Source organism: Citrus clementina, unplaced genomic scaffold, assembly GCF_000493195.1.
Source record: "Citrus clementina cultivar Clemenules unplaced genomic scaffold, Citrus_clementina_v1.0 scaffold_3, whole genome shotgun sequence".
NCBI classification, from domain to species: Eukaryota; Viridiplantae; Streptophyta; class Magnoliopsida; order Sapindales; family Rutaceae; genus Citrus; species Citrus x clementina.
In genome coordinates, this window is record NW_006262339.1 from 35,509,114 (window position 1) to 35,522,462 (window position 13,349).

At 30.5% G+C, this 13,349-nt stretch overlaps 1 protein-coding gene and 1 pseudogene across 1 annotated transcript in view; both read right to left on the reverse strand.

Annotated features, from left to right (window-relative positions):
• Positions 1-2,276: 2,276 nt before the first annotated feature.
• On the reverse strand, positions 2,277-6,744 carry LOC18046940 (annotated as a pseudogene).
• A 6,394-nt stretch (positions 6,745-13,138) lies between these two features.
• LOC18046941 (disease resistance RPP13-like protein 4) overlaps positions 13,139-13,349 on the reverse strand; it is a 3,992-nt gene continuing 3,781 nt past the window's right edge. The window contains exon 3 of the mRNA XM_006442670.2: positions 13,139-13,313. Within this exon, the coding sequence (XP_006442733.2) occupies positions 13,139-13,313 (175 nt within the window). The remainder of the gene's footprint in view (positions 13,314-13,349) is intronic.

Genomic DNA, 13,349 nt, shown 5'->3' on the forward strand with positions numbered 1-13,349 from the left:
GGATAGCTGTGAAGAGGATTTTGAGATACATCAGAGGAACCTCAGATGTTGCATTATGTTATGGAGGATCAGAGTTTACTGTCAGGAGCTATGTGGATTCATATTTTGTACGAGACCTTGATAAAAGGAAATCCACTACTGTTTATGTGTTTGCACTTGCGGGAGCAGCTATAAGTTGGGTTTCGAAACTGCAGACCGTTGTGGTTTTATCTACAATAGAAGCAGAATACATGGCAGCTACACAAGCTTTCAAGGAAGCTATTTGGATACAAAGGTTATTGAAGGAGCTCGGGCACAAACAACAGAAAATTCCTGTGTTTTATGATAGTCAGAGTGCCTTGCACATTGCAAGGAATCCAGCCTTTCATTCTAGGACAAAGCACATAGGAGTTTAGTATCACTTCATCGAGAAGTAGTGGAAGACGGAAGTGTGGATTTACAGAAAATCCAAACGAAGGAGAACCTAGCAGATGTTTTGACCAAGCCAATCAATACTGACAAGTTTATCTGATGTAGATCCTCTTGTGGCCTAACAGAAACATAGGCAACATGACAATGGCGAAGCAGAAAGGATGGTGCGGAGATTAATTGATTCTCAATCTAATCTCCAAGTGGGAGAATGTCAAAGTCATGGGCGGTGCCAAGCCATTATCAATTTGGCCACCCAAATTGAAGTCTAAGAAGGTGCCGCCCAAATGAAGAAAAAAAGGAAAAAAGTTTGACAAAGAAGAAAGAAAAAATGGAGATGGTGGTTGGTATACCAAATGAAAGAAAAATGAAAAAAAAATATTATTTTAATAACCAATTTTGGCTATAAAAGGGGAGAGCTCCATTTCAATTTTAGCATCCAATTTTTTTAGAGGCATTTTTGAGAGAGTTTAGAGAGCTTGAAAATTATAAGCTCTTGTTATAGTGATTTGAGAGCTTGGGTGTATTGGGGTTTTGGGAAGTGAGCTAAAATACAACAATACTTGTAACTCCTTTTCACTAGTAAAATATTTTCTTCTATCTTCGCCCGTGGACGTAGGCTAAAAGCTGAACCACGTAATTTCTGGTGTCCTCTGTTGTGCTTATTCTTTATTTTTCTTCCAATTTTATTTTAACTGCGGTCCTGCTTCACCCACCAATTTCCTAACAACAAGAACTGAAAGCAACAACAACAACAAAATGAAACAGAAATTAATATTAAGTTGAAATAAAAATAAAAATAAAAAAGAAAACGAAAAAAGAGAAGATGAAAGAGAGGAACGGAAACCTTTGGTGAGAGCATCAAGAACGCCACTAGAATATAAGTACTTCCTGAAAACTTCCTTTTTGGCTTCTTTTTCTGGCAAAAAGATTAAGTGGGGGGTTGAAGATTTCAGCAGATATGGTGATTATCATCAAGTGGATCAGCTGCATTATGCATACATTAGTGTTACCTCTTTGTATCGCATCATCATCTGCTCTCTAATCTTCTTCTTGTTGCTAATGGTATCACTGATTCTGTTCAGACAATGAAAAATCAAAAAAAAAAAAAGAGGAAAAATCACAGAAAAATAGAAGGGTTAATTTCATTGCACCCCTTAATTGTTGATTTAATTTTAATTAACCCCAAATGAAACTCTGAACAATGGACAGACACCCTCTATTCTAGCCTAAAGTTTTAAACCCAACCCAACCCACTAAACTAACATGTGACTTTAAGAGAAAGCAATCAATAAAAATAATAAAAAGGGTTAATTCCACCCTGCCCCCAAATGTTTCAACATATTCTACCGTGCACCCAAATGTTTCAACAATACCCAACTTACACCCAAATCCGTTAATTTGACCGTTTATTCTAACGGTCAAAGGGTAAATTTGAAAGTTCATGCCCTAAATATTATTTAATGATGATAAATTAAATTTATTTGATAAGTTAATTGATGAGATTATTATTAATTACCTTTAATTAAGAATTTTTAATGTAAATATTTATTATTGGATTAGTATTTTATCCCATTTAATTCTTTTCTAATTCAAGATAAGAGGTATTTCAGTCATTTCATTAAATTTCAAATAACTCCGTTAAAAATAACGGTCAAATTAACAAAATGGGGTGCGTGATGGAAAATGTCGAAAAGTTTAGGTGCGCGATGGAAAATATCGAAACATTTAGGGGTTGGGTGGAAATAACCCGAATAAAAATAAGGTTCTTTAGCAGACATGGATAACCAATTGCAAAAATGCCACACATTGAGCAGTGAATCTCAGACATGGATAACCATTCAACTCTAAAGGAATGCAAAGCTCAGTAAAGAAAATAAAAATGTACACATCAACAGCTAACCAAGATACCGAGTGCCAAATATAGTCATGGCAGTCAAACAAATTTTCAGTCAAAATTACTGGGAGAATATAACAGGGAAAGTTCCGCACACAAGTGATCATGACTAAGCTGAGGCATCATCCTGAATGCAGATACATCATACATGTACAGGTTAACATGGAAGAAATCAGAGTGAGAAATTTGCTTCAACTTTTACAGCGATAACCATGTGGAAATCAACAATAAAGGAAACATTATTATCAAGCCATAGTTCACCAAGGAATCAATACGTTCAATTTTTTCCAACTTGTCCTGAAAAGCATTCCACCTACGTGTAAAAGGGCACTGTTTATCCTGCAATTGTGTTCCTCTTGTTAATACAATTGTACATGACAAAGGTTAATAATTGGCTTTTAAAGGGAACATGCAAAGTCACCTCAATTTTTGTGTCACTGGTTTGATCCTGGACATTTGAATTTATCAATTGTCTTCTCTCATCATGCTCGACTGATTGTTGCAAAGGCATTTTTGTTTCAGAGGTTTTCCTTGAACGAGTGGTTCTGTAGGCCAAGTCAGTATGTATTGTTTCCATGACTGAGCCAAAGAAGTTTGTCACAGGTACCTATACAGAGAAAGAGAGAAACAATGGCAAACTCTTAGTCAAAACTCAGAAGTTATTTCAACCCTAACAAAAATTTTGAATAAAAAGGTAGCATCAGCTTCAATACTAATCAATTATTGTAAAGCATAGAGGTGATTCACCTCAAAAAGTGATCATAGTTTGCTTCAAAATTAGTAATATTTATCAGGGCAGTGGTAAACCATCCTCAATTATCCATAATTAAGTTTAACATAGACCAAAGGCCCCTTCACATCATTCAGCCAAGCAACCACTAAGCTGAAGAGGTTTAACAAAACAACATCTATGTATAATTAAAAATAAGCATAAGATGTACGCAGCTTGTGCACGTGAAAAATGAGCACAAACTTCACCTAAACAACCGTAAAGAATAAAAAAAAAAAAAAAAGATCAGAGCGAACCAGTTAGAATGGAAATGTAGAATAGAAATATTAAAAGGATCGGAGAAAAGCCCAGAACTTCCATACCTCCTCCAATTTTCTTTGGTATAGATCTGTTCGGTAATATGCAGTTGACATTAACAGAGTTGGATTGTAAGAAGTGAAAAGACTGCAAAACAACTGTCACAGATGTGCTATAGACGGGGATGGGCAAAATCCCGGGCCAGCTCAGGGTCTTGGGCTCCATTCGGTACTGCTGTATTGTGGCTGTGCTTCCAAAGCAAAGCTGCCAAAGTTTTTAGTAAAACACTTTCAGCTTCATTTTGGAAGCTAACCTAATTTTACCCATAGTTGTTCTATGAAAAATTATTACCCTCACTAACTTACCTTTAACAAACTTCAAAGCTTTGATTACCAAACACTCATTTAGTTTCACTAAATAGCTAGTGCTTCCATTTCACAGAAGTTGCGGCTTCAAAGCCTCAACACCACAATCCCATAAGAAGCCTTACTGGTGGGTTATGACTAAAGAGCACCCAAGCCAGGAAAATACCTAGTTTCTGGGAAGCCCCAGCTGGATCTGGTGATGTTTGGCTGGGATCAGGTTATAAAACTTATATTGGCATTCAAGCTTATGTGTCAGAGACTCTAAGATACTACTCTTATAACGAGCATAAAGTCCTACTTTCGTGTACCTGCTCAATGACGCATTGTCATACATATTCAGCTTTTCAAAGAAAGCAAGGGTATAAAATGTGAAACGATCCACGACAGATACTCCAACCTGAAGTTAATAAGAGATGTTCATATGTAATAACTGCAATTGTAGAAGCAAAATAAAAGATTGAAACTTCAAAAACAGGGTATACTAGGTCCTATATGTTTAAAGGATTGGTAAACAAGAAAATTCTATCTTCTTAGCACTTACATCAGAGTCCAAGTGATGAGAATATGAGTTCTCCCCTTTCATGCTACTTCCAATAGCCAAAACACCTGGAGAATGAAGCTGCACAATTTAAAAAGGCGTTTCCTTCAGCATCAAAACCACTGGTTAGGTAAATCAACTTTTTAAATGTATGCTAAGTTAAAAGACTCAGAAAGTCACGTCAATGGATCCAAATTTGATTCAGAAGCTTGTTACTAAACTCAAAACTTAGATGATAGCGACCAGATATGTAAACAAAGAGGCATCTCACAAAAGCCAAGGTGCACAACAATTGTAAACATTGCTTTCATGAACAAACATTTGCGGATCTCATGCGGCGGAGCAGGGGTGTAGGCCCACAAATGAAACAGATAACTGCTTGAGTATAATGACATTTGATTCTTAAATAATTATGAGTAGTCACCAATGAAAGAGCAGCTATGAAGTGATTCGTAGTTTAACCATTCAAACTGAGCAACGTAGGTTAAAGATTTTTCTTCACACTACCACGCGCATGTTTCGCTAGTTTAAAAATAATACTGCAGAAAAGTAAAATCTAATAATCGCTAGAAGTAACTAGTCTAATATTTATGAAAAGTGAAACCCATTTAAACACACCATACTAACCTGAGAAAAGAGTGTGGCAGCTTGGCAAGTGTCCACCATTATCAACAACTCCTTGAATCTAGTTTTGTGGTAAGACACACAAGCTCATTATTAAGCAGGATCATTAACGCATAAATGTCAACGGCCACCAAAATCTACCATAAACAATTAGCATTTCACGTCGGCATTTTCCATTGAGAAATAAATATGTTTCATACATACACCATCCAAAATGGCAGAACTACAAGTCTATAAACCCTTTTACTTTCATTCTTATGGTTGAATGTTATTGTTAAAGGCAACAGGCATGAAAGCAGAATACAATCTTATCTGCGCTTTTCTTTCATTTGCTTCACTGCATCTGCTAGATCATGACTTTGGAGCTCTTCTGAGTCCTGAAATTTTAAAAATTCATCTCACCCATGCCCAGTCATGTATAGAAGAATATGGCTTCCTTCGTCACTTAAAAGACGCTTTGATCTAGGAACAGCAGCCTCGTGATGCCCGGTCAAAACTCTTAAAAAGTTTTCAGCATTCACTTCATAACCATGATAGTCTACCTGGGTGATTGAAGTTTAGTAAAATGAGGATCTGCTAAACTTTAATTTCCTAGAAGCAAGGCATGTTCAGTAATTATACAACCTTAAATTTAAATTCTTGATTGACTGTCTCCATAAGGTGTTCAGTGAAAGCCTTATGGAGACTTATAAGGAGACAGCACCCCTTTCAAAACCTAAAGACCTAGGCAGAGTATCTGGAGAACACAGTACCAACCTCGACATTATCTCCATACAAATTAAGTTTATGGTTCTCGTTATTGAAAACTTGTGCTGGATACTTGTTTCTAGAATTACAAGCCATGTCATCTACCAGCATAAGTATTATCCTCTCATCGGGTATTCCTAGCCGCTTAACTGTTCTGAAAAATCAAGTTAAAGTGCACAGTCGACAAATGAAAACAGGAGGGAAGAGGAATGCAAATTACTTCACAAGATGATGTGAAAACAACAAGCTAATTGCTTACCTATATAAGGATAATGTGTTAGCCATATGCCGATAATTGAACCTGAAAAAACCAATTCAGCAATTAATTCAATTGGCAAAGGACATGGAATCGGTTTTTAGTTCATCAAAACAATGCCATTTGACATGGCTCAAGTATCTAGTAACTTTATGAATCCAAGCAATAAAAAACTTAAAGAATCAAGCTTATCAACAAGAATGCAGTAATATTAGCTGAAACTCAGAAATTACAATCACAAGAAAGAGAAATTGTAACATGGGTATTGTTTATCATCAACATTGTTACATGGGTATAATTTATAATGTAATGGCAAAGCGTTAATTCTTCCCAAATCAAATCAAAATCGGGAAAAAAAATTATAAAAACTGCAAAAAATAAAATAAAATAAAAATGAAGGTGATTTAGTTACCAGAAGCGAGAAGTGCAAACCAAGACAGCCCAATTGTTAGTGTGCATGGTTGTCTCAGCTGACGCTCTGTACGAAATCGAAATAGAGAGAATAAAAAACAACAGCATCGCCGCCAAACTTTTGAAACCAAATGAATTGTACATCTTGAACCGGACCATCATTTTCTCGCGAATTTTAATTTCTGGGTCAAAAACTCAAGACTGTGATTTAAATTTTATTCGTTTTTTTTTCCTTTCCCTCTTTTGCTGAGGATGAAATCTATTGTTGCAGTTTCAGTGACGCAAACAGTGCTCCGGCCGGATCCACGTCCCGGAGCTGCAAATAGGATACAAATTTGGTCCGCTCCCGTCTCGTAATCCGACGCATAATTGATCTTTAAGCCACCAAAACTTTTTGAAAATTCCTGGGCAATGGGAAATGCTATTTCCACAAAATTAAATTACAAGCTCATTTTAATTTAGATTCCTATAAGTTAATTCTGAGTTTACTAAACTAGAATAAGAATGAGTTGAAATTGGAATGCACGTGAATGAGAATGAGCTGGAATAGAAATAGGAAATGATGAGAATTAGAATAAATTATTTACTTGAACAGTAGGAAATGAGCTAAATTGTCATAAATATGTTTACTTTGTCTTGTAATCAGAATCAGAATGAGTTAGATTGTAACAAATTATTAAAAAATACTTAATAAATTATTGTCATAATTATTATTTTATATATTAATTATAGTGATTATTTATTCAAAAATTATTATTATTATTAATTATTGTCAATAATATATTGATATATTAATTTATTATAATAATTATATTAATAATTATTATAAAATATATCAATTAATAATATTAATATTACTTATTTAATTATAATAATATATTAATTATTGGGATTATTTATTCAAAAACTATAATTATTAATATATTTTTGTTAATAATGTATTAATATATTAATTAATAGTAATAATTATATTAATGAATTAATTATAATAATATATGAATTAATTATAATAACTATATTAATGATTATTATGATAGTATAATTATTAATTAATTATAATAATAATATATTAATTATTGTAATTATTTATTCAAAAACTATAATTATTAATATATTATTGTTAATAATGTATTAATATATTAATTAATCGTAATAATTATATATATTAATTACTAATAATAATAATATATGAATCAATTCTAATAATTATATTAATTATTAATAATAATAATTATAGTTTTTATATTAATTAATAGTAATAATTATTTCAATTAATTAATGATAGTATATGAATTAATTATAATAACTATATTAATAATTATTATAATAGTATAGTAGTAAATTAATTATAATAATAATATATTAATTATTGTGATTATTTATTCAAATATTACAATTATTAATAATTCTTATTAATAATGTATCAATATACTAATTAACTATAATATACTAATTAATTAATTATAATAATATATTAATTAATTATATATTTGGCTTTTTTATTTTTTATATTTATATTTTTGATTTAAAGGAGTGGCATTTTAAGAAAATTTGAATGTCAATGGCAGCAAAATGGGAACTCTAGGGAATGGGAGATTGATTCTCACCTTCGCCCATCATAATCAATCTCTCATTCCCCATTCCCAAATAGTGGTGGGCCCCACGATTTCGATTCTAGTTCTTACTCCATTTTTGCGAAGTAAATGCCGTCAATCATTCCGATTCCGGATTCCGATTCCCCAATCCGAGAAGTAAATGCACCATAAGTAAACAATTTATTCTTATTCTCATTCTTCATTCCAATTCCAACTCATTCAAATTCTAGCGTAATTCGATTTCATTTTTTTTTTGTTTTTTAAAGTTAAATTCATTTTGTATTTTGTGATTTTTTTCAGCTTTTAATATATATATATGTTACTAATCCTTAATTGAAATGGATGGAATTAGAATGTTAAATGGGAATCAAAATAATTTTTTTACTTTACTCATAGGAATTGGAATACAAATGAGTTGTATTACTATTAATGTGTTTATTTTATCTTGCAATCAAAATAGATTATTACAAGTTATTAAAATAACCTAAGTTGATTATTGTCATTATTTATTATAATAATTGTGATTATGATTATTATCATTCAATATAATTATTATTAATAACAATAATAATAATCTTAATAAAAATAAAAACAACAACAACAACAATGATCAAAATAATAAATAAATTTTAATAATAATAATGACATTAATAAACAATAATAATGATGATGATGACATATTATTATTATTATTATTATTACTACTACTACTACTACTACTATTATCTTACTAATAATAAATAATTTAGGACCTATTTGCAAATGACAAAAATTAGTTAAGGATACTCTGAAAATTAAAAAAATTTAATAGAGGTCAAATAAAAAATTTAAGAAATAGAGACTTGATTTCCAAAATTTTCTTAATTTAAAAAACATATAGACCTCTTATATTTCATTCTCATTCCCATTTTTACTTTAACAAATAAACACTAATAATCATTCCCTTTTCAAATTCCGATTCCCTAATCCTACAAATAAACACACTTCTAATATGAACCAATCGATTTTTATTAACTTTTTGCACCAAACCGAATCGTTGGTTCGGTTTGGTCTCTTCGAAGGACTTTATACTCTATATTTTTACACCTGAAAATGAATATAATAAAAGGAAAAACATCATGGTTGAATGAGATGAATATCTCTATATTTTGTGTTTTTATTTCTATTTATGTGTCCTTTGTTATTTATTGAACCGCAATTAGTAACAAATTACCCATAGATAATTTCTTTTATTACATCCATTTTCATCTCTTTATTTTATATTTATTTATTCTTTAAGTACTAGATGATAATCCAACATCTTTTACAGTAATACGAAGGAGATTGGAACCTTATACTTCAGTACATACTCTCATAAAAAATTTACAAATCGAACAACTAAGCACTCACAAGTTTTTGTTTCACTTACCTTGAATAATATCTCAAGTAAATGAAATATATTTTTAAAAGCCCTAAACTATATATTGTCATTTTGTGAAAAGAATGGATCAAAGCACAATGAGGATGCCATTGCTGATGCAAATGAGAGGAGAGATTCACACCAGACACCTCTATTTTGATGATAAGTGTTAAAAATGAGAATGTTCCATCTCTTGTGCATCAATCATTAGCATTCGTCATCACTAGTCGTTCATGTTCGAATTCTTTAGTGGCCTCATTTAATCTAATATACGATATGGAGACCATATAAATTAAATTATTTAATATGAAATTAAAGAATGTAGGGTGGGTGTATAATAAAGAAGTGGGAGTTATGTAATAAAAAAAAATACTTATTTGTAGAATTGACTTGAGGATAAAGGGGCGTGTGAATGATGTCAGGGCTGAGCTTAAAAAAAGCTCATAGGAGTAGTCTTCATCGCTCAAATACCTTACGTAACCCACTTATAAAATTGGACCTTTAAAAGAGTTTCAAGTTAACCACTGTTGAACTTATTCATCTTCATCTGGCCTTGCGACATGTTTTGGCTTTTTTTAAAATTATTTTTTGGTTAATCTCTTTGATTCTTTTTAGTTTATTTATTTTATTTTTAAATAGAATTTTATGCTAACTAGTATTCATAATATCCCTATTCAAATACGTACATGGGTAAAGTGGAATGCTTAACACTCGGTAACAATGAAAATAGTAATATTAGTAATCATTTGACAAGTGTCTGTTTATAATATAATATGTAACCTGGTGCTTAGGTTCGGATGTTCAGATGAATTAAAAATACAAAGTTAAAAGATAAGAGAAATACGAACTAGAATGTACTGTTCCTGTCTTTACTGTATCGAAGTTTATATCTTCTTTTTCTTTTTTAATCTTTCAACTCCATCTTGATAATTTTAAAATACGAACATCAGCAATTAAGCATGACTCATCGTATGCTATATTAATTTAAATATACATTTTGCATTAAAAAATAAACAATACTAAATTCTAGTTCGTAATCAATCCTTCTAATAGAAAAATTTGTTTAATATAATAGTAAGTAGCATGCAACACCATCATTATGAGTTTTAATTTGACTTTTAAGAACGGACAAGGATCTTCTTTTAGGCTCCGTTTGGTACAGCTTATTAAATAGAGCTTATAACAGTAGAGCTTATAGCAGTAGAGCTTATACCAATAGAGCTTTTGGACAAAAAGTCATTAGGTGTTTGGTTGTCAATAAAAAAAGCGCTTTTGAACCATTAAACTGTGTGATATTTTTTATATTATATATTTTTTGGAAAAGCTTTCTACCTCTACTCCCAAAAGCTCAAATTTTGGGCTTTTGCTAGTAGAGGTAAATTAACTTATTTAAGCTAAAAAAACTCTACTAAAAAAAATAACCAAACACTATAAAAAATTTTAAAAAGTACTTATGCGATTAAATAAGCACTTATGCCTCTTAAATAAGCCATACCAAACATGCACTTAATATTTTTCCCCCTAATCTCTTCAAGTGAAATAAGTGGTTATAATTGAATTTTAAAATTTCATATTGTCAATCAAGCTAATTTTTTTCACTTTATTTAGAAATAAATTTATAAATATTGAAGGACTAAGAGAGATTAAAAGAGATTGAAAAAAAAAAGAAGAAGAGAGAATCCTAATCCTTGAAGAACAAACCCAAATTCTCTATCCTGTCAAATGAAATTCTAATGCAAAATAAAGAAAAATGATGGGTAAAAATCAGTGGTCTAAAAGTGAGCGGAGAATTGATTCTTCTTCCCTTACTTTATAAAGAGATGATGCTAATAATAATATACTTAATCAAAGTTGTAGTAGGGAATAAACATAGCATGCTAATAATAACTAATAATGGAAAGGGATGCAGCCTGCTGTAGCATGAAATTGAAATCAGCCTAATCAGGCTGGTCAATATTTTGTGTGGCAGTCTTTAGCACCTTCATTCCATCTTTATTTGCTTACTTTTCCGATGAAGAAAAAAAAAAGAGAGGAAAAAAAGGCAGATTTTTAGCCACCAATCAAATTCACACCCCCAATACCTTTCGAGAGAAGTGGACATCTTTAACAATTCGGTGGCTTTTTTTTTAAATAATATTTGAATACACTTGAAGTTGTACAAATTGTAAATAAAGTTGAATGTCTGAATTTAAATAATTTATTTTAAAAATTGTTAAAAATAAGTATTAAAATATTTTTAACTGAAAAATCCGAAAACTGTTATTTTTTACATTTGTATCCTTATAAATTAGAAATGTGAAACAAATAATCAACATATTAAATAATAAAAATAAAATAATATATTATGAACACAAAAAAAATCATGCTCAATTGAATACAATTCTTTAATATTTTTAGTTAGTACAGGTTAATTGATTTTATTGTAATTTACAATGTTTTTATATTGTTCATAAACAATTATGAAGATAATGCTAATTTGAATAAAATAAAAAGATAAAATAATAAGAGTAATGATACAGCCACAAACTCTTGTACAAACTTATTTTGTACAAACTGACGTGGCATTAACTCATTGGTTGAATGAAAATATAAATTAATAAAAACAAATCATGTTGGCCAAGTGATATTTAATTCAACCAATCTTACCATGCCACATCAGTTTGTACAAAATATATTTGTACAAGAGTTTGTGGCTGTATCATTACTCAAATAATAATATTCTATCATTATATCAACACAAGTTATAGAGATGGATAATAATGTTAATTATTAAATTTTATTCAAGTAAGGAAGAAAATTGATTAATTAAATTGGGATATTTTGGAGAATAGCTTTTAATGATATCATTAAGATTTTTTAGATTTTGCAAAAAGTTAAAAAAAATTGGTTTAATAGCTTAATGATTTAATGATTGAAAATTTTCGTTAAGTTGAAAAAATAAATGGACTTAATGACTTAATTGATTGAATTTAAGTTAATTAAGTCATTAAGTCAAAAAAACAATCAAGCCCCTCTTTAGCTTTGCTTTGCGAGTGGTGCTGTTTACAGCTCTCAAAATCTTGATAAAACTCCTCTTTTAAATTTACAATTGTAACCTCAATGGAAAATTATAAATGACATTAAAAGACAAAGACCGGAACTCATCAATTCTTCATAATCTTCTATCACAAATGCATGTACAGTAATATTTGGTTAAGATTTAATTAGTTTTAGATTTTTATCTAATAACTACCAATTATATTTCTAAAACGTTAGCAAAAAGTTCAATTCAATACCGAATTTAAATCCTATTATTATGTGTGGCCTTTGCAGTACTTCATATGGGTTTTGCGTGGTGTCTTCAGGAACTATTACATAGTTTATGATTTTATCTCTTGTTTGGTTGTTGATGTTTTTTGAATTTTAATAATATATGTAACTTGCAAGTAGTTTGAGTTTTTTTTTTCATTTGCACAATGATTTAAAAGAATAAAAAAATAAAAAAGGTCAAGAGGAAAGTTTTGTATCCCAATATTCAAGTCCTAATTTAAGTTTCAACTGATATAACACTGATATAACGTTCATCTATTGAATGGTAGTTAAATAATTTATTGAATGATAGTTAAATAATTTTAGAAATTATAAATTATATTATCTAATAAATGAATGGTATTTGGATTTAAGTTAAGATTCAAATGTTGGGATGTCCAATATTATTGAAAACTTAATACAGTAACACTGGCCAAGTTCGAATATTCATCACACTCGAGTAACAGACAAATTGAATACATACCTCAAGAAGATCCAACAATAATACATGTCATGCTCTTATTTTATCATAAGTGGCTAGTATAATTAATGAAAGTAGCAGTGTACCATACATTCTGATTTCTCAATCTTGATTCTTCTTCCAGACAGCCGGCTTGTCAAGAGGAAAAGGGGAATTTTTCAGATTGAAGCAACGGCTAACCTCTGCATAACGCAGTATAGGCATATCCTTGAGCAAAACATTCCAATCAAGAATTAAGTTTGGCATAAACTTTAAACATAGACCCTCAAGGACCCATGTGGTGCCATTGCTATCCTGATCAGATTCAGAACTG